The sequence below is a fragment of the Saccopteryx bilineata genome, chromosome 7 (assembly GCF_036850765.1).
Source record: "Saccopteryx bilineata isolate mSacBil1 chromosome 7, mSacBil1_pri_phased_curated, whole genome shotgun sequence".
In the NCBI taxonomy this organism is placed as follows: domain Eukaryota; kingdom Metazoa; phylum Chordata; class Mammalia; order Chiroptera; family Emballonuridae; genus Saccopteryx; species Saccopteryx bilineata.
In genome coordinates, this window is record NC_089496.1 from 13,732,748 (window position 1) to 13,757,200 (window position 24,453).

General features: G+C 38.9%; 1 protein-coding gene across 1 annotated transcript in view; it reads right to left on the reverse strand.

Moving 5' to 3' along the window:
• Nucleotides 1–24,453, reverse strand: part of FBXL13 (F-box and leucine rich repeat protein 13) — a 327,926-nt gene that overhangs the window by 102,944 nt on the left and 200,529 nt on the right. Inside the window, exons 13-15 of the mRNA XM_066240027.1 lie at nt 2,447–2,545; nt 1,812–1,929; nt 1,549–1,711 (exon numbers count right to left, since the gene is read on the reverse strand). Coding sequence (XP_066096124.1) covers nt 1,549–1,711; nt 1,812–1,929; nt 2,447–2,545 — 380 coding nt within the window. The remainder of the gene's footprint in view (nt 1–1,548; nt 1,712–1,811; nt 1,930–2,446; nt 2,546–24,453) is intronic.

The following is a 24,453-nucleotide window of genomic DNA, read 5'->3' on the forward strand; positions in this document are numbered from 1 at the left end:
TTTCTTTTTGGGTTCATCAGTGTATTAAAAAAATGTTTCACTGAGGATCTAATTATTTATGGCTGAGTCCTTTGAAGGGTTTTGTCAACTATACTGCCTGAAGCAGAAAACCTCCGTGTATTTTAAAATTAATTAAGCTGCAGAAACCTGATTCAAATAGAATGAAATTCAGTTTAATTTCGCATATTAATACAGATAAGATCAGCTGTTATACACACACCCACACACACATACTCATCGTGCTTGAAGCATGATGCCAGCCAGCTTGCTCATAGGTTTGCAGTCAAAATGCCAGCTGGTGCTTTAGTCACGTGAAGGCTTGACTAAGACTGAAGGGCCTGCTTCCAAACTCAATCACGTGGGTGCTGACCAGAGACCCATGTTCCTCGCTGCCCATTGACTGGGGGCCTAATTTGCTAATCCATATTGTTCCCATTTTATATCCTATGTCACCCCCTCCCAGACACAAGATGCTTCCCTACCTTAATCATAGGGAATATGGGTTAAGATTTTATGTAGCTTAGCTTATAACTCCAACTTGTCTTATGTTTCCTCAAATTAGCCAACTTCATCAGATCAAATGTTATTTTGTTATATTCTGGCCCTATAATATGATATTATAAAAAATTTACATAGGCCTTGGCTGGGTGGCTCAGTGGTAGAGCGTCGGCCTGGCGTGCAGAAGTTCCAGGTTCGATTCCCAGCCAGGGCACACAGGAGAAGCGCCATTCTGCTTCTCCACCCCTCCCCCTCTCCTTCCTCTCTCTCTCTTCCCCTCCTGCAGCCGAGGCTCCATTGGAGCAAAGAGGGCCCGGGCGCTGGGGATGGCTCCTTGGCCTCTGCCCCAGGTGCTAGAGTGGCTCTGGTCGCAACAGAGCGACACCCTGGAGGGGCAGAGCATCGCCCCCTGGTGGGCAGAGCATCGCCCCTGGTGGGCGTGCCGGGTGGATCCCGGTCGGGTGCATGCGGGAGTCTGTCTGACTGTCTCTCCCCGTTTCCAGCTTCAGAAAAATACAAAAAAAAAAAAAAATAAATAAAAAAAATGAAAAAACAATTTACATAGGCAAGAAGCTGAGATATTCATTGGGAAAGAGGTGTCAGCAAGAATTTGATCTTTGCCCTCCTGAGAACACCAGGATAGAAGCCCAACATTGGCCCAGCTAAACTTAACATCTGTCCGTCAGCAAATTCACACAGAGGAGAAACTAACTAGTACCCAAGATCTGTTCCTCATAAGCAAGTCTGAAAGTCCACTTGTGAAAATACCTGTTACTATGCTAGCTACAAGAACACTCACTAGGAAAGATAGCCCATAAGGGTTTCTGTGAATTCATTTACTCTTAGATGGGCCCGTGAATCCACAGACCCCGAGCTTTCTCGGAGAGTCTCCTGCACCCTCATATCACCAGTCTGGGTTGGGTGCCCCTCCTTGGCGTTACTGCACAACTCTACACTTACTGCCACTTGGATTCCTGACTTTCATATTTACTCTACAAACCAGTCCGGATTTTCAGTGTTTCTTGAATATATGACTGAATGACTCTTTACCTTACACAATTTGCCAAATTCAACACACGAAGCTGCTTCAAAGGTGAGAGTGACTTGAGGCCGCCATCTGTTATTTCCTTGCAGTCCACCATGTAAATGTGACTAATGTTTGGATAATGCTTGTCTATAAATTTGAAGCATGCATCAGTAATTCTTTTATTTCCTGCTCAAGAGAAGAATAAAACAGAAGAAAAGACAAGTACTGTATTTAAATTGCCACAGGAGTAAAAGTTAGGCTGAACCATATTTTTAATATCACTGACCTTCAAATCGGATCTTTCTGAGGTTACAAGTAGAAAGAGCTTTGAAAGTACTATCGGAGATGTGTGGTGCGCCGATGAAAACGATGGATGTGATACGAGGACATCTCTCAACTAAAGCCTTTACAAGAAAGAAGATGCTTAAATTAACCATAGTACAAGCTTAGCAAAGTAATGAGATCATTTTTCTCTCTCAATATTTTCAGAAACAGACACATTATTAAATTTTCCCTTTTTTTCAAAGATAATGGGACTTTTTCACTATATTTTAGTGCTTACATTAGAGTAAAGCAGAGGAATCAGAATTAAATCATGTTATGAAAGAATAGGAAAATATGAGAAAATAGAATGCTGAAAAAAATCACCACATTTAGAAGCTTCACATGTAGAGCTACATTTAAAATTTATGTTATAAGATCACTGAAACAAAAGTATCCTAACTATGAAACAAAGTATCTTAGGGAATTTAAGGATTCAATTGTCCAAATGTGTGTGAATGCATACATTTTAAATAATTTTCTTACTATAAAAAACCAGCAAATATGAAAAGGCCACTCATATTTTTTAGTAATTCAACCCACTGAAAAATGTGCCTCTCTAATGAGACTGAGAAGAAATTGTACTTTCCAGCTACTTACTTTTACACAGTTGTCTGTCAGAGTTGGCATGTCATTGATGGTCAGATGCATAATTCCAGTGCAGCTGTTAGCAATGTTCTTGAAGCCTTGGACTGAAATCTGAATTGAGTAGGTGAGAACAATGGGAGAACCCATAAACATGAAATAAAATAAAACCCTCTGGTACTAATAAGCAAATGTCATGACTTTGCTACTATGTTATAAAATGAAACCATGAAATACTGCAAACTAAGAGGGGGAAATCTAGTTTTGATTTTTTTCCTTAAAATTTAATATTTTATATGCATATATTGTGAAATGATCACCATGATAAGTCTAGTTAACAGAATTTTCCCCTTATTAAATTTATTAGGGTGACACTGGCTAACAAAATTATACAGTTTTCAGGTGCACAATCTAGTTAACATACTCATTATTTGGGATAAAATTTACATAGTATGAAATTAATCACTTAAGCCATTTAACATTAATAATTTTGTGCAACCACAACCTTTGTCTAGTTTCAAAACTTCTTATTGTCCTAAAAACAGTGATTTTCAACCTCTTTCATCTCATGGTACACATAAACTATTTACTAAAATTCTGTAGCACACCAAAAATATACAGTTTTTGCTGATCTGACAAAAAAATAGGTATACTTTTGATTCATTCACACTGGATGGCTATTGTTGTGTTGGCTGTTGCCATTTTTACTTCGTCAATAGAAGGTGAAAGATGTCAGTGCCCCCGACAAAGCGGGTATTGCCTGTTTTCAACTGACTGCCCTAGAAGGAAAATCACTGCCCTAAAGGAAATCCTGTGCCCGTAAAGCAGTCGTTTCTGATTCTTGCCTTCTCCCAGTCTCTGCTATCACTCTCCTACGTTCTGTCTCTGTGGATTTACCCATCCTAAATATTGTCTACAAGTGGAATTATATAACATGTGGCTTTTTGTGTTTGGTTTCTTTCATTTAGCTAATAGTTTTGAGGTTCATCATGATGTGGCATGTATCTTCCTTGTTTTTATGGCTGAATAATATATTCTACTGTATGGATACACCACATTTTGTTGATCTATTCATCTAATGGTGAATATTTGGTTTGTTTCCATCTTCTGAATATTTTAAATAGTGCTGCTATAAATATGCATATACATTTACTTGTTTGAGTACCAGTTTTGAATTCTTTTGGACATACATCTAAGAGTGAAATTACTGGGTCATACGGTAATTCTGATTAACTTTTTAAGGAACTACCAAGATGTTTTATAGAGTGGCTGCACCATTTTACACTCCCAGTCCACATCTTTGTCCACACTTATTGTCCATATCTTGCTTTTTTTTTAAAATTTCCTGGTGGGTTTGAAGTAATACCTTCTTGTGATCTTGACTTTCATCTCTCTAATTACTGATGATACTAAGCATCTTTTCATGTGCTTCTTAGTCCTTGGTATATCTTCTTTGGAGGAATGTCTATTCAAGTCATTTGCCTATTTAAAATTGGATCATTAGGCCCTGGCCAGTTGGCTCAGTGGTAGAGCGTCGGCCCGGCGTGCAGGGGACCTGGGGTTCGATTCCCGGCCAGGGCACATAGGAGAAGCTCCCATTTGCTTCTCCACCCCCCTCCTCCTTCCTCTCTGTCTCTCTCTTCCCCTCCCGCAGCCAAGGCTCCATTGGAGCAAAGATGGCCCGGGTGCTGGGGATGGCTCCTTGGCCTCTGCCCCAGCACTAGAGTGGCTCTGGTCGCGGCAGAGCGATGCCCCGGAGGGGCAGAGCATTGCCCCCTGGTGGGCAGAGCATCGCCCCTGGTGGGCAGATCATCGCCCCTGGTGGGCGTGCCAGGTGGATCCCGGTCGGGCGCATGCAGGAGTCTGTCTGACTTTCTCTCCCCGTTTCCAGCTTCAGAAAAATACAAAAAAAAAAAAAAAAAAATTGGATCATTAGTCTTTTTGGAGTTGTAAGAGTTCTTTATATATTCTGGATACTAGGATCCTTAGATATATGTCTTGCAAATATTTTTCCCATTGTCTAGGTTTTTAAAATAATATACAAGTTTTTAAGTTTGAGTAAGTCTAATTTATCTATTTTTATTGTTGCTGCTCATATTTTTTGTGTTCTAAGAATCCACTGCCAAATCCAAGGTAATGAAGGTATACCCCCAGTATTTTGTTCTAGGTTTTATCATTTTAGCTCTTATATTTAGGTCATAGGTCCGTTTTGAGTTGTTTTAGTATATGGTGTGAGGCAGGGGTCCAAGTTTATCATGTTTACCATTTTTTTTTGTATGCTGACCGCAGATATCCAGTTGCCCAGTGCCAATTGTTGAAGAAAGTATTCTTCCCCTGTTGAATAGTCCTGGTACCCTTGTTGAAAGTCAGTTGGCTATAAAAGTAAAGGTTAATTTCTGAACTCTCAATTATATTTTCTTGATCTAAACATCTATATTTATGCCAGTACCACACTCTTCTGATTGCTGTAGGTTTGTAGTACTGATTTCTTTCTTTCAACCATCATTATTCATACTAATGGAAGCAGCAGTAGTGAAGGGTGTTCAACATAATGACTGATCTAAAAGTCAAATATATTTACCTATGATGAATTACCCTAAAGCAATCTGTTATTTAGGCTCCACTTCCTATAACAAATGAGCATGGATGGGAAATCAGATGATGTTCAGATTCAGTAATGGGAAACTGAGACCTCAGCCAGGAACAGACAGCAGAGGACACAACCCTGCAGAATCATCTTCATAACAGCATGACAGGAAGAATGAGGAATAGCAGCTACCAAGGACCTCTTGGGAGACCTTTGGAAACTGCATGTGTAGAGCAGGAAGATGGCAGCAGAGTAGGCGGACGCACAGATGCCCAGCTCTCAACACCAAACTGGAATACAAATCAATTTAGGAAAAATCAGCATGAAAAACCAACACTGAACTGCAAGAACAGCTCTCAAAAACCAAGGAGCAAAGAGGAAGCCACAATAAACCTGGTAAGGAGTGCCTGAATCTCCTCTGCTTACAGGAACGGCAGGGGGGGAGGTGAGGCTGAGAGCCCAGAGAGGATTTCACAGAGGAAAAAGAGCAGAAACTACTGCTCACAGCCACTTACCTGGCAACCAGGGAGCAAGGTGGGTTGAAAAGACCAGCTTATCTCCCAAGTGGAAAGGACAAGGAGAGGGACAGACTGTGAGGGGCTAAGGTATGCAAGAAACAAAATAAAAAAGCTGACTCATTCGTGCTGGAGGCGGCCATAGCTGGGGGAGGGACTGAACCTTTCACAAAACAGAGCTGAAGTGCTTCCGGATCAGAGATCTCCAGACATCTATCCAGCTCCAATCAGCACAACAAGACACAGCTGAAAACAAGAAGTGGGGAGGAGGGGCAGTAACTCAGGTCTCCATGGAGATCTGAGATACACCTCCCCCTACTGAAGCTGAGAAAAAACCCTGCCCCCAGTGAGATTAGTTGGTGGAAGAGACCTTCAGCGTCTCAGGTTACACTCACAGCATTCCTGGTTACAGTTTCAAGGAAGCCCCCTGCTGAAATCAGTTAACAAGACTATCACCTGTTAAGAAAACAAACAAATCAAGACTTCAAAGCTGCCCAAATCTGAAAGTGGATTACAAATAATAGCTGATACCAACCAAAGAAGACCTAGAAATAACACAACTGAAAACAGGAGGCAGAAAACACCAAGCCTAGACGCAAGCAACTCTACAAATAAAACAACATTATGAGAAGACAAAGGAGTGCAACCCAAATGAAACCACAAAAGACACCCTTGAGAGATGAGCTGAGTGATATGGAAATAATCAAACTTCCAGATGCGGAGTTCAAAATAATGATTGTAAGGATGCTTAGGGATCTTAGAACAACAATGGAGGGGCAGTTTGAAAACCTAAATAAAGAAATAGCAAGTATAAAAAAGGATATTGAAATATTAAAAAAGAATCAGTCAGAGATGACAAATACAATATCAGAAATGAAGACCACAATGGAAGGAATTAAAAACAGGATGGATACAGCAGAGGATCGAATCAGCGAGTTGGAGGACACCTGGAATGAAGGCATGAAAGCAGAGAAGAAAAGAGAAAAGAGACTCAAAAAGTCAGAGGAAACACTTAGAGAGCTCTGTGACAACATGAAGAGAAATAACATCCGCATCATAGGGGTTCCTGAAGAAGAAGAAAAAGAACAAGGGATAGAGACTTTGTTCAATCATATCATAACTGAAAACTTCCCTAAATTAATGCAAGAGAAACTCTTACAAGTCCAAGAAGCACAGAGAACTCCATTAAAGAGAAACCCAAAGAAACCTACACCAAGACACATCATAATTAAAATACCAAAGCTAAGCGATAAAGAGAAAATATTAAAAGCTGCAAGAGAAAAAAAAGTTATCACCTACAAAGGAGCCCCCATAAGGATGACATCCGACTTCTCAACAGAAACACTTGAGGCCAGAAGGGAATGGCAAGAAATATTCAAAGTAATGCAGAACAAGAACCTACAACCAAGACTACTTTATCCAGCAAGGCTATCGTTTAAAATTGAAGGAGAAATAAAAAGCTTCCCAGACAAAAAACAAGTCAAGGAATTCATTACAACCAAACCAACGCTGCAAGAAATGTTAAGGGGCCTGTTGTAAACAGATCAAAGTTGGAAAAGAATATAGCAAAAAAAGGAATACACCTTTAAAGAAGAAAATGGCAATAAACAACTACATATCAATAATAACCTTAAATGTAAATGGATTAAATGATCCAATCAAAAGACATAGGGTAGCTGCGTGGATAAGAAAACAGGACCCATACATATGTTGTCTACAAGAGACACACCTTAGAACAAAAGACACACATAGATTGAAGGTAAAAGGATGGAAAAAAACATTTCATGCAAACGGAAATGAAAAAAAAGCTGGGGTAGCAATACTTATATCAGACAAATTGGACTTTAAAACAAAGGATATAGTTAGAGATAAAGAAGGCCACTACATAATGATAAAGGGAGTAATCCAACAGGAAGATATAACTATTATAAATATCTATGCACCTAATAAAGGAGCACCCAAATATATAAAACAGACTTTGATGGATTTAAAGGGCGAGATCAACAGCAATACTATAATAGTAGGGGATTTCAATACCCCACTAACATCACTAGATAGATCCTCAAGAAAGAAAATTAACAAAGAAACAGCAGACTTATTGGAAACACTAGATCAACTCGATTTAATAGATATCTTCAGATCCTTTCACCCTAAAGCAGCAGAATATACATTCTTTTCAAGCGCTCATGGTACATTCTCTAGGATAGACCACATGTTAGGGCACAAAAGTGCTCTCAACAAATTTAAGAAGACTGAAATCATATCAAGCACCTTCTCCGATCACAACGGCATGAAACTAGAAATGAATCACAGCAGAAAAGCTCAAAAATTCTCAAACACATGGAAACTAAATAGCAGGGTGCTAAATAATGAATGGATTAAGAATGAGATCAAAGAAGAAATAAAAAAATTCCTAGAAACGAATGACAATGAGCATACAACAACTCAAAATTTATGGGACACAGCGAAAGCAGTGCTGAGAGGGAAGTTCATAGCACTACAGGCACACTTTCAGAAGCTAGAAAAAGCTCAAATAAACAACTTAACCCTGCATCTAAAAGAATTAGAAAAAGAACAGCAAGTAAAGCCCAAATGTAGTAGAAGGAAGGAAATAATAAAGATCAGAGCAGAAATAAATGACATAGAGGCTAAAGAAACAATACAGAGGATCAATGAAACTAGGAGCTGGTTCTTTGAAAAGGTAAACAAGATTGATGAACCTTTAAGTAGACTCACCAAGAAAAAGAGAGAGAGGACTCAAATAAATAAAATTAGAAATGAGAGAGGAGAAATAACAACTGACACAACAGAAATACAAAATATTGTAAGAAAATACTATGAAGAACTGTATGCCAAAAAACTAGACAACCTAGATGAAATGGACAAATTCCTTGAAACATACAATCTTCCAAATATCAATCTGGAAGAATCAGAAAACCTAAACAGACCGATTACACCAAATGAGATCGAAACAGTTATCAAAAAACTCCCAACAAAGAAAAGTCCGGGGCCCGATGGCTTCACAATGGAATTCTACCAAATATTCAAAGAAGAACTAACTCCTATCCTTCTCAAACTATTTCAAAAAATTCAAGAGGAAGGAAGACTTCCAAGCTCATTTTATGAGGCGAGCATAATTCTGATTCCAAAACCAGGCAAAGACAACACAAAGAAAGAAAATTATAGGCCAATATCTCTGATGAATATAGATGCTAAAATCCTCAACAAAATATTAGCAAACCGGATCCAACAATATATGGAAAAAATCATACACCATGATCAATGGGATTTATTCTGGGGAGGCAAGGCTGGTACAATATTCGTAAATCAATCAATGTGATTCATCACATAAACAAAAAGAAGGAGAAAAACCATATGATAATTTCAATAGATGCAGAAAAAGCATTTGATAAAATCCAGCACCCATTCATGATCAAAACTCTCAGCAAAGTGGGAATACAGGGAACATACCTCAACATGATAAAAGCCATCTATGAGAAACCCACAGCCAACATCATACTCAATGGGCAAAAATTAAAAGCAATACCCTTAAGATCAGGAACAAGGCAGGGGTGCCCCCTTTCACCACTCTTATTTAACATAGTCCTGGAAGTCCTAGCCACAGCAATCAGACAAGAAGAAGAAATAAAAGGCATTCAAGTTGGAAAAGAAAAAGTAAAACTATCATTATTTGCAGATGATATGATATTGTATATAGAAAACCCCAAAGTCTCAGTTAAAAAACTACTGGACCTGATAAATAAATTCAGCAAAGTGGCAGGATATAAAATCAATACTCAGAAATCAGAAGCATTTTTATACACCAACAATGAACAGTCAGAAAGAGAAATTAAGGAAACAATCTCCTTCACATTACAACCAAAAAAATAAAGTACCTAGGAGTAAACTTAACCAAGGATACTAAAGACTTGTACTCGGAAAATTACAAAGCATTGATAAAAGAAATCAAGGAAGATACAAACAAGTGGAAACATATACCGTGCTCATGGTTAGGAAGAATAAACATCATTAAAATGTCTATATTACCCAAAGCAATTTATAAATTCAATGCAATACCAATTAAAATACCAATGACATACTTCAAAGATATAGAACACATATTCCAAAAATTTATATGGAACCAAAAGAGGACACGAATAGCCTCAGCAATCTTAAAAAAGAAGAATAAAGTGGGAGGTATCACACTTCCTGATATCAAGTTATACTACAAGGCCGTTGTACTCAAAACAGCCTGGTACTGGCATAAGAACAGGCATATAGATCAATGGAACAGAACAGAGAACCCAGAAATAAACCCACAGTTCTATGGACAACTGATATTTGACAAAGGAGGTAAGGAAATACAATGGAGTAAAGACAGCCTCTTTAACAAATGGTGCTGGGAAAATTGGACAGCTACCTGCAAAAAAATGAAACTAGATCACCAGCTTACACCACTCACAAAAATAAACTCAAAATGGATAAAAGACTTAAATGTAGGCCGTGAAACCATAAGCATCTTAGAAGAAAACATAGGCAGTAAGCTCTCCGACATCTCTCGGAGCAATATATTTGCTGATTTATCTCCACGGGGAAGTGAAATAAAAGACAGGATAAACAAATGGGACTATATCAAACTAAAAAGCTTTTGCACAGCTAAAGACAACAAGAACAGAATAAAAAGACAAACTACACAATGGGAGAATATATTTGACAATACGTCTGATAAGGGGTTAATAACCAAAATTTATAAAGAACTTGTAAAACTCAACACCAGGAAGACAAACAACCCAATCCAAAAATGGGCAAAAGAGATGAATAGACACTTCTCCAAAAATGACATACAGATGGCCAAGAGGCATATGAAAAAATGCTCAACATCACTAATCATTAGAGAAATGCAAATTAAAACCACAATGAGATATCACCTCACACCAGTCAGAATGGCGCTTATCAACAAAACAACACAGAATAAGTGCTGGCGAGGATGTGGAGAAAAGGGAACCCTCCCTGCACTGCTGGTGGGAATGCAGACTGGTGCAGCCACTGTGGAAAACAGTATGGAGATTCCTCAAAAATTTGAAAATCGAACTGCCTTTTGACCCAGCTATCCCACTTTTAGGAATATACCCCAAGGACACCATAGAACGGTTCGAAAAGGAGAAATGCACCCGCATGTTTGTGGCAGCATTGTTCACAATAGCGAAGATCTGGAAACAGCCCAAGTGTCCGTCAGAGGACGAGTGGATTAAAAAGCTTTGGTACATATTTACTATGGAATACTACTCAGCCATAAGAAATGATGACATCGGATCATTTACAATAACATGGATGGACCTTGACAACATTATACGGAGTGAAATAAGTAAATCAGAAAAAAAAACCTAAGATGAATCCATACATAGAAGGGACATAAAAATGAGACTCAGAGACATGAACAAGAATGTGATGGCAACAGGGGCAGGAGGTTGGGAGAGGGGGGAGGGGGTGAAGAAGGAAAGAGGGGTTAGGGGAGGGGAGGGGCACAAAGAAAACCAGATAGAAGATGACAGAAGACAATTTAACTTTGGGGGAGGGGTATACAGCACAATCAAATGTCAAAATAATCTAGAGATATTTTCCCTCAACATATGTACCCTGATTTATCAATGTCACTGCATTAAATTTAGTAAAAAAAAAAAAAAAGAAACTGCATGTGTACCACCCCTCACTACACGTGGCTTCCAAGGTTCTGTCATTAGAGCCTCCATCTATTTGAAAAGGACTAGCCAAGAGTTAGGGACCTGAGTTCCACAGCCTCAGAACAACCGCAGCCCATCTCTGGTGTCCCTGACCCTTAGTTTAGAGCAGGTTATTGTTATACACTTACAGCAGCAATTATCATAACTATAATTAAATTAATTTTGTGGTTAGCTGTTGAACTAAGTTCCTTATACCCCATCTCCCAACAGAGTGTCTATAGTATCAACTGAATAAGTAATCAAGTAGTATGGTATTTTGTTACAGCAGCCTGAATGGACCAAGATGCTTGGACAACTTTTGCTAAACAGCTTTTGGGAAATATGTTACTAAAGCCTAAAAATGTATCTATTTTGGCCCTGGAATTTCTTTGACAAAATTACCCTAAGTATATAATGATGCACATAGAGATTTATATACAAGATGCTTATTGAAAATTCCATAATATTGAAAAAATGATACCAAACTAAAATCCCAATAATTAGAAATGGGTTAACTAAACTACTGCAATTCCTGTGATAGAACATAATACAGTTACTACAAATAATGTTTTAGGGTGATAATTAAGATCATGATATGGTTTAAAAGAAAAAGTTGTTTATGTAGATTCATGCTACTCAAAGTGTGGGCTATAGATCAGCAGCATGGACATTACCTAGGTTAGAAATACAGATTCTTAATCCTTCACCTACTGACCCAAGCACTGCACTTGAACAAGTTTGAGAAGTGCTAGTCCTGAGAAAATGAGTGAGCAAAAGAATAGTGGCAAGGGTATCAGTTAGGGTCCCCCAAAAAACAGAACCAAAAGGGTGGATAGATTATAGATAGATGATAGATAGATAGATAGATAGATAGATAGATAGATAGATAGATAGATAAGAGATAGATAGATGATAGATAGATAGATAGATAGATAGATAGATTATAGATAGATGATAGATAGATAGATTATAGATAGATAGATAGATACATAGATACATAGATAGATAGATAGATAGATACATAGATAGATACATAGATAGATAGATAGATAGATAGATAGATAGATAGATAGATAGAGATTCATTTTAAGGAATCAACTCATATGATTATGGGAAATGGCAAGTCCAAAATCCATAGAGCAGATGAGAGGCTGGAAATTCAGGGAAGAGTTGGTGTTGCAGCCTTGAGTCTGAAATATGTGGGCTGGAAGTCAGGCGAGGTTTCAATTTCAGTCTTGAAGCAGAATTGTTACTTCTTCAGGGAACCTGTTTTTGTTCTCAAGGCCTTCAACCTATTGATGAAGCCCACATTATGGAGGGTAGTCTGCTTTACTCAAAGTCTACTGATTTAATGTTTATCACATCTGAAAAAATGCTTTTTTTTGTGACATCTACACAACTGTCTGACCAAACAACTGGGCACCAGAGCCTAGCCAAGTTGACACATAAATTAACCATCATAATAGAAAGTGCACCGAAATGTTAACAATGGTCACCTCTAAAGTGTGGTGATGACATTGCAATATCAGAAGGGGAAAAAACAGAAAAGGACATCTTTTAGGAAAAGACAGCATGAGGAAGCTCTTAGACAGTTTTTGAATCATCTCTTGCTGTGGATTTCTCCTTGTAAGGAGATACTGAGTACAGGTCTTGGGGATCTCTGCATTTAGCCTTTCAACTACAGTTCCTGACTCTTCACTGAACATGTTGGACACTCCTTATTATAGCATCTTTTCACCTTTGTTTTAAGACCTCAACATACCAGCTTGGCTCACTGAACATTTGCCTGGCCCTTGGTGTTGAGCCCTGTGTGGCTGCACACTGGCAACCCAGAGCTTTTAAACCTGAGCCAGGTTCCCCTAAGACAAAAGACCTAGATGGTTCACATTGATAATGCAGGAAGGAGTCCCTAGTGGGACCATCTTGGCACTGGTATAACCGTGGGTATAATACAGAATACAAGCATATTTCTGAGATAGTTCGAGTTTAGTTCCAGAGTACCACAATAAAGCAAATATTGCAATAAAGTGACTCAAATTTTTAGTTTCCCAGTGCATATAAAAATTATGTTTACTCTATATTGTAGTCTATTAAGTGTACAATAGTATTATGTTTTTAAAAATGTACATACCTTAATTTAAAAATATTTTATTGTTAGAAAAATGTTAACTATCATCTGAATACTTAGCGGGGTGTAATCTTTTTGCTGGTGGAGGTTCGTGCCTTAAGGTTGATGGCTACTGATTGATCAGGTGGTTACTTGCCCAAGTTTGAAGTGGCTGTGACAATTTCTTAAAATAAGACAACAATAGTTTGCTTCATTGATTGACTCTTCCTTTCATTAATGATTTCTCTGTAGCATGCAATGTTGTTTGATGGCATTTTACCCACAGTAGAACTTCCTTCAAAATTAGAGTCAAATGTCTCAAACCCTGCCACTGATTTATCAACAAGGTTTATGTAATGTTCAAAATCTTTTGTTGTGATGTAAACAATCTTCACAGAATCTTCATCAGGAGCAGATTCCATCTTAAGAAACCACTTTCTTAGCTTATCTATAAAAAGTAATTCCTACTCTGCTATAGTTTTATCATGAGATTGCAGCAATTCAGTCACATCTTCAGGCTCTACTTCTAATTCTATTTCTACCACATCTGCTGTTAATTTTTCCATTGAAGTCATAAGCCATCATAGCCATTTATAAGATTTGGAATCAACTTCTTCCAAATTCTGGTTAATGTTGCTATTGTGACCTCTTCACATGAATCACAAATGTCCTCAATGGCATCTAGAGTAGTGAATCCTTTTTAGAAAGTTTAAAATATTCTTTGCCCAGATCCATCAGAGGAGTCACTGTCTGTGGCAGTGATAGCCTTACAAAATATATTTTTTTAAATAATAATATTTGAAAATCAAAATTACTCTTTGATCCATGGGCTGCAGAATGGCTGTTGTGTTAACAGGTGTGAAAACAACATTAATCTTGTTGTGTATCTCCATTAGAGCTCTTTGGTGATCAGGTGCATTGTCAATGAGCAGTAAATATAGTATTTTAAAAAGAATTTTTTTTCTTGAGCAATAAGTCTCAACAATGGGCTTAAAATATTCAGTAGATCATGTTGTAAACAGATGTGCTGTGAGTCAGGCTTTGTTTATAGAGAACAGGCAGAACATATTTAGATTAGTTTTTAAGGAACCCAGGATTTTGGGATAGTAAATGAGCATTGGCTTGAACTTAAAGTCACCAGCTGCATTAGCCCCTAACAAGAGAGTCAGCCTGTCCTTTTTGGCTTTGAAGCCAGGCATTGAGTTCTCATCTCTGCCTATGAAAGTCCTAAATGGCATCTTCTTCCAACATAAGGCTGTTCTGTCTACATTAAAAATATTTTCTTTAGTGTAGCTACCCTCATTAAAATGACCTTAGCTAGATATTCTGGATTAGCTGCTGCAGCTTCCATGTCAACACGTGCTGCTTCACCTTGCACTTTTATGTTACGGACACAGCTTCTTACATTAAACCCCATGAACCAACCTCAGCTAGCTTCAAACTTTTCTCTCACAGCTTCCACACCTCTCAGCCTTCACAAAATTAAAAAGAGTTAGGTCCTTCTTCTGGATTAGGCTTTGTTTTAAGGAATTGTTTTATTTCACTTGATCATACCACTAAAACTTTCTCTTTATCATCAATAAGGTTATTTTGTTTTTTTATCATTCCTGTGTTCACTAGAGTAGCACTTCTAATTTTCTTCAAGAACTTTTCTTTTGCATTCCCAACGTGGCTCTTTGGTGCAAGAAGCCTCCCTCTCAGCCTCGCTTGCCTTGGACATGCTTTCCTCACTAAGCTTGATTGTTTCCAGCTTTTGATATAAAGTGACAGATGTGCGACTCTCCCTTTCACTTGAACACTTAGAGGTCATTGTAAGGTTGTTAACTGGCCTAATTTCAATATTGTTGTGTTTCAAGATACAGAAAGAGCCAAGAAGAGGGAGAGAGACTAAGGAATGGGTGGTTAAGGGAACAGTCAGAACACACAGCACGTCGCCCTGTTGGTTGGTTGGAGCATCATGCCAGAGCATAGATGTTGCTGGTTGGGTCCCCCAGTCAGAGCACATACAGAAAAAGCTCAGTGTTTCTGGCTCTTTCTCCCTGCCTCTCTCTGAGAAATATAAATAAATAAAAATAAAAAATAAAAAAGTAGAGAGAGGCAGAAAGACAGGAACATTAATCTGTCCCTGTATGTGCCCTGGCTGGGGGAATCCAACTGGCAACCTTGACGCTCCAACAGGACACTCCAACTAACCAAGCTCTCCAGCCAGGACTTAATCTTTCTTTTGTTTAGAAATAGGAAGAGGAAGGGAGAGAGAGGGGAGGGGAAAGGGAAGCATTCATTTGTTGTTCCACTCAATTCATTGGTTGTTTTCCATGAGTGCCCTGACTGGTGATAGAACCCACAACCTTGTCCTTTAAGAGTAACACTCTTAACCAACTGAGCTAATCATCCAGGGCCTTTGCCTCTCTCTAAATATATATATATATATATATATATATATATATATATGAAAAAATAAAATAACTTTTATTTAATTTGCTATCTTATATGGGTATGAGTCATTGCCCCCTCCCAATTATAATAGTAACATCAAAGATCACTGATCATAGATTACCATAACAAATATAATAATGATGAAAAGACTTGAAATATTATGGAAATCACCAAAATATGACACACAGACATGAAGTAAGTAAATGTGGTTGGAAAAATTGGAACCAATAGACTTGCTTGACACAGGGTTTCCACAAATCTTCAATTTGTAAAGGCCACAATATCTGCAAAGCACAACTAAAATGAAGTACAACAAAATGAGATACACCTGTGCCAGTGCCCCAGAGGTAGAATGACACCCTACAACTCTGAGGCCTTGGTCCAGTTTCCACTTCAATTATTTGTGAGTCTCCTAATGTCCCACTAGGGCATCGACAGAAATATAGAAAAACATGAACTCTCACCACACTATCAAACACTAAAACTGACATTAATTCAGTGCCTAAATATGGGAATGGTATTCTTCACCTGCAAAGCTTACAGAGTTAGACTGAGAAAACAGCTAGACCCGAGTGCGGGAGGCAGGCCCTCTCACACACTGCTAGTGGAAGCTGGGACATCCTGTCAGGAAAACAAAGAGGCAACAGGAATCAATGCTTTAAAATTCTTCTCTGGAAATCTGTCATCTCATGACTAAAAGATGTAGCATATTTTGTATGTGACAAGCATTGTTTTAAGGACTTTCCACATCTCATTACATTCTCACAATATATTGTTTTCATAAGGAAGACTTACATATTTTTTTTTATTTTTTATTTATTTATTTTTTGTATTTTTCTGAAGCTGGAAACGGGGAGAGACAGTCAGACGGACTCCCACATGCGCCCGACCGGGATCCACCCGGCACGCCCACCAGGGGGCGACGCTCTGCCCCTCCGGGGCGTCGCTCTGCGGCGACCAGAGCCACTCTAGCACCTGGGACAGAGGCCAAGGAGCCATCCCCAGCGCCCGGGCCATCTTTGCTCCAATGGAGCCTTGGCTGCAGGAGGGGAAGAGAGAGACAGAGAGGAAGGAGAGGGGGAGGGGTGGAGAAGCAGATGGGTGCTTCTCCTGTGTGCCCTGGCCAGGAATCGAACCCAGGACCTCTGCACGCCAGTCCGACACTCTACCACTGAGCAAACTGGCCAGGGCCAGGAAGACTTATATTGATGATGTCTTATTGTATGATTTATTATAATAGGAAAATCAAAAAATGCTAAGATGTCTATGAAAATTAAGATTTCAGACTATATTTTGTGAGATAAAATGCTTACAATATAATATTGTATAAAAATTAGGATTTGAAATTGACTGTAGACACTATTATCTTGATTTTGTTTAAAAAAATATGTGTCAGATGCATATAGACCAAAACCCAGAAAGACGTATTTCAAAACTTTGCTTTTTATCATTGGATGTTAGGATTATAGATAGTTTTTATTTTCTTTCATATAACATTTGTGTTTTCAACATTTTATTTAATAAAAATATATTATTTTATAATCAGAAAATTTTATTTTAAAAAAAGAAGAAGGAAATTCAGTTCTTACAATGTAGGCTTCTAGTCACATACCTGGAAAAATCTAATATGTGCTAGAAGTGAGCACCTATGAGTACTTCTGCTCTAGAACATAGTCCTTTGAACTTATTGAAAAGCCAAGCCATTGAGTGATAATTGACTAAAAAGTATCTTATCTTCTGCTGGATGATTCCAAAGACTTTCTGGTAAAGTTCAGGAAAATATTTATGGAATCTCTCTTTCCCCCACTCCTTAATCATAGAATGGAAGAAAAAGTTGCTTGTTTAAAAGACCTAGAATGTTCTATGAGAGTTCAAGATGAGCTCAATAAGTCCAGGAAGGTTTATGATAGCTGCCATTTAAGTAATACTAATTGTATGTAGGTACTTTTTTAGACAATTTTCTTATACTGGCCTATATTTTTCTCAGAATCACCAATTGGGTAGGTATATTATTGTCTCCATTATTACAGATGAGAAAGATGAAGCAGAGAGCAGTTAAGTAACATATTCAAGGTAATTTAGCTCATAAATAGTGGAGCCAGGATATGAGTCCAAGCAGATTCATATACTCCTTTTTTTTTTAAGTGAGAGTGGAGATAGTGAGGCAGATTCCCATCTGCATCCCGACCAGGATCCACCCAGCAACCTCTGTCTGAGGCCGATGCTTAAATCAACCAAGCTGTCCTCAGTGCTCACGGCCAACACCTGGACCAGTTGAGCCACTGGCTGTGGGAAGGGAAAAGAGAGAGAAGGGAAGTAGAGAGGGGTGGAGAAGCAGATAGTTGTTTCTCTTGTGCACCTTGACTGGGAATCAAACGCAGAACATCCATACACCAGGCCAACGCTCTATCTCCTGAGAAAATCAGCCAGAGCTCATGTACTTTTAATTGTCAAACTACATTGCTTCTTAAGAAGAGCAGCTTACATTACTGTACTTAGGAAACAAAAGACCTTTACCACTGGACTCCAGAGAGAGACCTGCTGCCTTGACCCTTCACTTTTTGATCCAGATTTAATCGCTACTTTATTAGTCAGCATTCTGCCGAGAAGCAGTACCAATAGAAGTGATGGTAGGTAGGTAGGTAAGTAGGTAGGTAGGTAGGTAGGTAGGTAGGTAGGTAGGTAGGTAGACAGACAGATAGATAATGAGGAACTGACTCACACAGTTATAAAAGCTAAGAAGCCCCAAGACCTTCAGTTTATAAGCTGGAGGCCCAGGAGAGCAGAGTATTATCCCAGCCTGAATATAAGCCTAAAGGCAGGAGAAGACTGATATCCTAGTTTGAAGACAGTCAGGCAGAGAGAGTGAATTCTCCCTTACCCAGCCTTTTGGTTCTATTAAGGCCTTCGACAGATTGAATAAGGTCCACTCATGCTGAGGAGCGTGATCTGCTTTTACTCAGTTTACCAACTTAAATATTAATTTCATCCCAAAAAAATCCTCACAGCAAACCCAGAATGTTTAACCAAATAACTGAGCACCCCGTGGCCCATTCAAGTTGACATAAAATTAACCATTATAGCTACTTTGGAGACTTTGGATGTTTCCCAAAGCTCATGGTTGATGTTGTCTGTTCTTGCCTGTTTCACCTTGGCTGATCGTCTGAGTTTGCCTGGCCACATTTTCATCTGGATCAACACATTTGAGACCATCCATGTTATCTGGCACCACCAACTGCCCTGAACCAGACAAACTAAAAAGGAGGCCTTAAGATCTTGTTGTTGCTTCTCATTGTAAAGTTAACAAAAAAAGTCAAGCACTTGAATCTCCATCCCAGATATTAATTAGGAAAATTCAGTTTCTTAAAGATAAATTACTAAATTGATAGGGGAGGCATTCTATTTTTTAATATGAATATTATTTAATGTGTATAACCTAAATTTTATTACTTAACTTATGTAGCTTTGTGAGAAATCATGTTTTTCAGCAATGCTAGAGTTCTCACAAAGTAAATGCAATTATACCATGCTGCAGAAAGTCTCAGCTCCTAACTGACTACTCACACATAATGACACACTACAGAATGGCTGGCGGTGGGGCCAGCAGGAGAGAAGGCAGCAGGCTCCTCTAGACAGCTCAGACTTCTGTAGATTGAGGTAGCCTCCACCTAGTGGGGGATCAGAAACTCAAACCCTTTGATCTATTTTCCCCAGATTACACATTGATAGAACAGGAACACAGATGTGCAAAGTCTTGATCCAGTACTCCTTCTGATTAACATTCTTCAATACCTGTCCCATTCCAGCTTCCAGAGTTCAAACCCAGCTGCTCCAGCCAGAAAGATATCTTACTTCTCCAACAGTCAGCTGATCTCTCTGTTGCTTTTTTCTGACCTTGTACCTCTCCCTGCCTCTCTGTTCATCTAATCAAATCTCAACTGTTCTTCAAGTTCCAATGACTCCAGCCCTATCCTACTATTTTCCTTCTCTTAACCTTACAAGTCTGTAACTCTTTATTTTAGCCCATAATTTTTTCCTACAATCTGTGCATATCTTATTTTCCCCAAAGAGATGATCTTATACTTTTTTTAAAAACTTCTTTCTGTATTGGACAACTATAAGGGACTGAATGAATTAAATTTTGGAGTAAGACAAAGTCTGGAAATGAGTGCAGAAATTGCTACAGACAAGATTGAAAATGATTCCAAGTCAAAGGTAAAGAACAAGCAAAGGCAAAGCAGTGGGAGGCTGGGTTGAGTGAAGTGGCACTCTCAGGACGAATAAGAACACTCATAGGTAAGGAGGAAGGGAAAGCGAATGGAAGACCCATAAGGCAAGAATGAGGTATTTTGTATTATACAGCCATGGATTCTTGAATAACATTTCCATAAGTACTTCCAGAAGAAAAGCCTAGGGGTGATTAATGAACATTAGAAATCTGGAGAACAGAGAAGGAGGGAAGAGTGCTGGGCTTGGAGTTGGCCAGCAGAGCTCGGGTTGCGTTTGGCTCTGCTTCTCTCACTTATCACAAAAGGCAATGCAACCTCTCTGACACTCAGTTTTCTCATCTTTCAAATGGGTATAATAATACCTATTTTAGAAGATTATTGAGGAAACAAAAGGAGGCCATGGATATAAAAATGGTCAGTTGGCCCCGTGTCTGGCATGAACGTTGGGTTCCAGTTTTCCTGTTACTGTTCTGGGTGCATTGTGCTCTCACAGAAAAATAAAGATTCAAGAACTAGAGGTATAAGGTCTTGAGAGCTCATGCTAACACATCCCTCACATTACACCCATGAAGAAATGGTCTTCAGAGATGTATGGTTTGAGAGCATGTTCCTTACGAATAGTCATCACCATGTGTCCCCAGTATTGGACACAGTGTTACATCCACACAGTGTAGATGCTCATGAAGTGCTGAATGAATGAATGAATGTTGCAATGCAGCCAAAAACTCCTTGCTAATAACCAATAAGAATATATCCAGAAGAGGGGGTCAGGGAGACCTCTGAGAAAGAGCTTTTTAGTTTTGTCCTGGCATAAAATGCTTAGTTCTCTACACAGTTTATTTTAGGACATCCATAAAGATGCTTGGCTATTTTATGATTCAAATATTCCTTCCAGAATCTTCTAGCCAACCAATTATTAATTGTCCTTACTCTTCCCTGAAATAATAGGATATAAGCCTGAAATTAAAAATTCCTCTCTAAGGGAAAAAGCAAAATATTTTACTATGTTAAAATACCAGGCCTTGTTACAGTTGACAGCTGTGCATTTTCTGGGCAGGATTCTCACAGAACTTGGACCTGATGTCTCTTTATTTAGTTGTGAGGTGATTTTTGGCTTCAGTTTTGACACTAGCTGGAGCCCTGCCACTCAGCTCTTTGCTGGTTGTACTCCCATCAGTTAGGAAGTTGGGCGAACCAGGCGCATCAGTGGCGCTCCAATCTCAAGTCCCAGCAGACAGCTACTGTGCCTGTTGGGGTAGAGAAGCTTTGGTGATCACAGGAGAATCCTCTCCATCTGCCTCTGGGGGGGTCCCAACCCGAGAGGGACCCAACCCATCAGCACGATAGGACAGAGCTGTCTGTGAAGGAAATGAGTTGTGAGTGAGCTGTACAAAAATGGAGATCAAGCTCAGATCCCTCTCTGCCACTTGAAAAGGGTGAAAAGAAGGTAGGGACTTGTCTCAGTGAGCATAACATCTTACCAGGCTTCCACTTTCAATTCCTTCTTTACAACATTGCCTCTGAATCAACTAGCTCAGCAACACAGAAAGACATATACATATACATATACATATACATATACATATACATATGACCCTCTCTGACAGCTAGAATACCGTCTTAGGTAAACACGGCCCCAGTTGTGTTCCTGTCCCATTTCCAGCTGTCCTCTCACTCTGCAGTGCTGTAGCCAATGACTAATGGGTAATGCGATGACATCAGTCATATCCATATATCCTTCACAACCTCTTAGTGACCCCAAAGAAGCCTGGCTTAGCAAGGGGAATGAATTATTGGAGGGAAAGAAAGATTTCTCCCCAAACATCATGGAACATTCTGTTTTATTATATTCAGATATGTCACAAGCATCTTCAACAGCAACCCTTCCCCAGGCCTGTGCTAAGAGGGCTTGAAAAGATTTTACTGGTGCATATTGTGTTTTCTGTGGCGACAGGAAGAGAAGCCCAGTTATTATCCCTTTTAAGATTTTGCTAATCTCTTTCTTTGGAAGATCCTGTACTTTCTAAACTATATATTCTTCATGGCCAGCCCCTCCTCAGTGTTCACTGATGCACTTTTTCCAGGTAGCCCTCCCTAATCACTGCAGACAGAGCTGTTTCTTCCTCTTACATCTCAGAGCACTGAAGCCTCAGCCCTCCCATGGCTTGTATCTTCTGCCTCCTGTGATAATTAATTAACTGTGCACATGTTAATACGCCTGCCAAGGAACACAGACAGCATCTTTTCCATCATGCCCTTTACAGTACAGCATGGTTCTTGGCACACAGTATGAGACAACAGAGGTTTGTTAATAGACCACGTAGTTGTTGAATACAGTATTTGTAAAATGTAAATTAGAACTAGTAGTTCCAAAAAGGGAGGAGGCAGTCAATATGGTCATTTGTTAAAGATTACCAAATTTACTTAAAAACATTAGAGAGCCAAACATAAAAAAAGTTCATTTTCCAATGTGAGGAACAAGAACACAAAATGAGTGAAGTGGACAGATGCCCGGAAGGCAAGCGTGCGCGTCAACTTTGCGTGTGCTCAGTGTGAGGTGACTCAGGACTGCGGTCCGCAGCGTGAGCCCACCCTCCCAAACCTCATCATTCTTGTCCGCAGTACACTGTCTTGCTCTTTTCCTCACCCAATGGCCAAATCACTCACAGCTTTCCCGGTATTGTAACAGCTTTATCTCCTTTTTGAGAGAATCACAACCAAAATACTTTCTTCTTACAACACAAGATCCAGAGAGCTGTTTGATAGACGATTTTCAGCCAGTGCACAGTAACGTGCTAGGTGCAGCAAGAATTTTTAAACTCGCAATACCATTTAGTCAGGGGCACTGACCTGTTTTCCTTTCAATTGTCAAACAAAAAGATGACCACAGCCAACATAATGCCCTCTGGTGTGAATGAATCAAAATTATACCTATTTTTTCATCAGATTGTAAAAAATATATTTTTGGTGTGCCACAGAATTTTTGTAGTTAGTTTATGTGTGCCATGAGGTGAAAACGATTGAAAATTGCTGGTCTAGATTTATCAAGCTAAATGGTGACTGCGTAGCTGCAACTTTAACCACAGGCTTTACCCAGGTCCAAAACCTCAGTAGAATTTTGTGAACAGTTCATGAAATTCTGTGTGTAAGTCTCTTCTTAAGATAGGGAACAGGGAAGAAACTAAAATAAGTATGGTTTTTCATAAAACATTTAAAATTTTTCAAACCATTTTCAGTAATGGGAAACATGATCTTAGCCCCCTGAGACTTATCATTTTGTCATCTGATTCTTCCAAATCTAAAAATTGTTGCCAGATGTTTCATATTTTTACTATTTAACGCACTAAACATCCGTATACATTTTGCCTACAAAGATATCACATTGAGCTATGATGGTAAACAATAAGTGTTTATTTATTTATTTTTGTTTTACAGTGTGGCTAGCATAAAGTTATATTCAAACTAATAATTATAAGAACCATTCAAATTTAGGAGTCCTATCTACAAGCAACATAAAAAGATTTTCATAGATTGTTGTATATTTTCTCTCATGCAAGTTGGACACGAAACATTCCTTTAAGTAACAGGGAAACTGAGGGACACAAACTAGCCAGAGGAAGAGAAATTGCAGTGATTTTTCTGACTCATGACTGCTTTCCACTAGACCTCCTCCTTTTTGATGACATTTAAGAACAGATATGTTTTTCACATAGAAAATGAAACAATAATTTTTCCTTTTTTACCATATGTAGTACGTATCACTTTACAGTTTTACAAATGAGAATGTAGTGGTTAACAGCATGGCCTTCAGAATTAGATAGATCAGGGTTCTAATCTTGACCCAGGCATTCTCTGTATGACCTTAGGCAAGTTGCTCATCCTGTCTTAGCATCATTTTCAGTGGGGTGTGGAGCCAGCTTACTAGCTTGTTAGACAGACAGTTAAATTTTTAGGAGCTCTGCAAGCCAGTTATTTAATACAGACAGCTTAAAATAATATCACATTAACTTAAAATTCAATAAATTCCATAAAGGTAGTGCATACTCTAAGTCATCGCTCCCTAATTATTTATTACACGTCACCATTATCTGTGCTCTTGAGGAGATTTATGTTGATCGTATCTGTATGGTAAAAATATTACATAATAGGGAACAACTGCACATATTTTTCCAGCTCCCTGTGCAATGACCTCTCACTAGTAGCTTCAAACAGGCCATGGTGAGAGTATTTATATACCACGGAGTTCAGCAACCACTGCAGACCAGGCCTTCCTGCTCCCATGCGCCTGCTCCACATTTACTTCACACCACTGTTCAGTTCCCACATCTCTAAAGCGGGACTAATGATACCCAGTTGATACATAGTTATTTGTAAAGATTCAATGAGCTAATAAATGCAAAGCACTTTCCTCAATACCTAGTACATAGT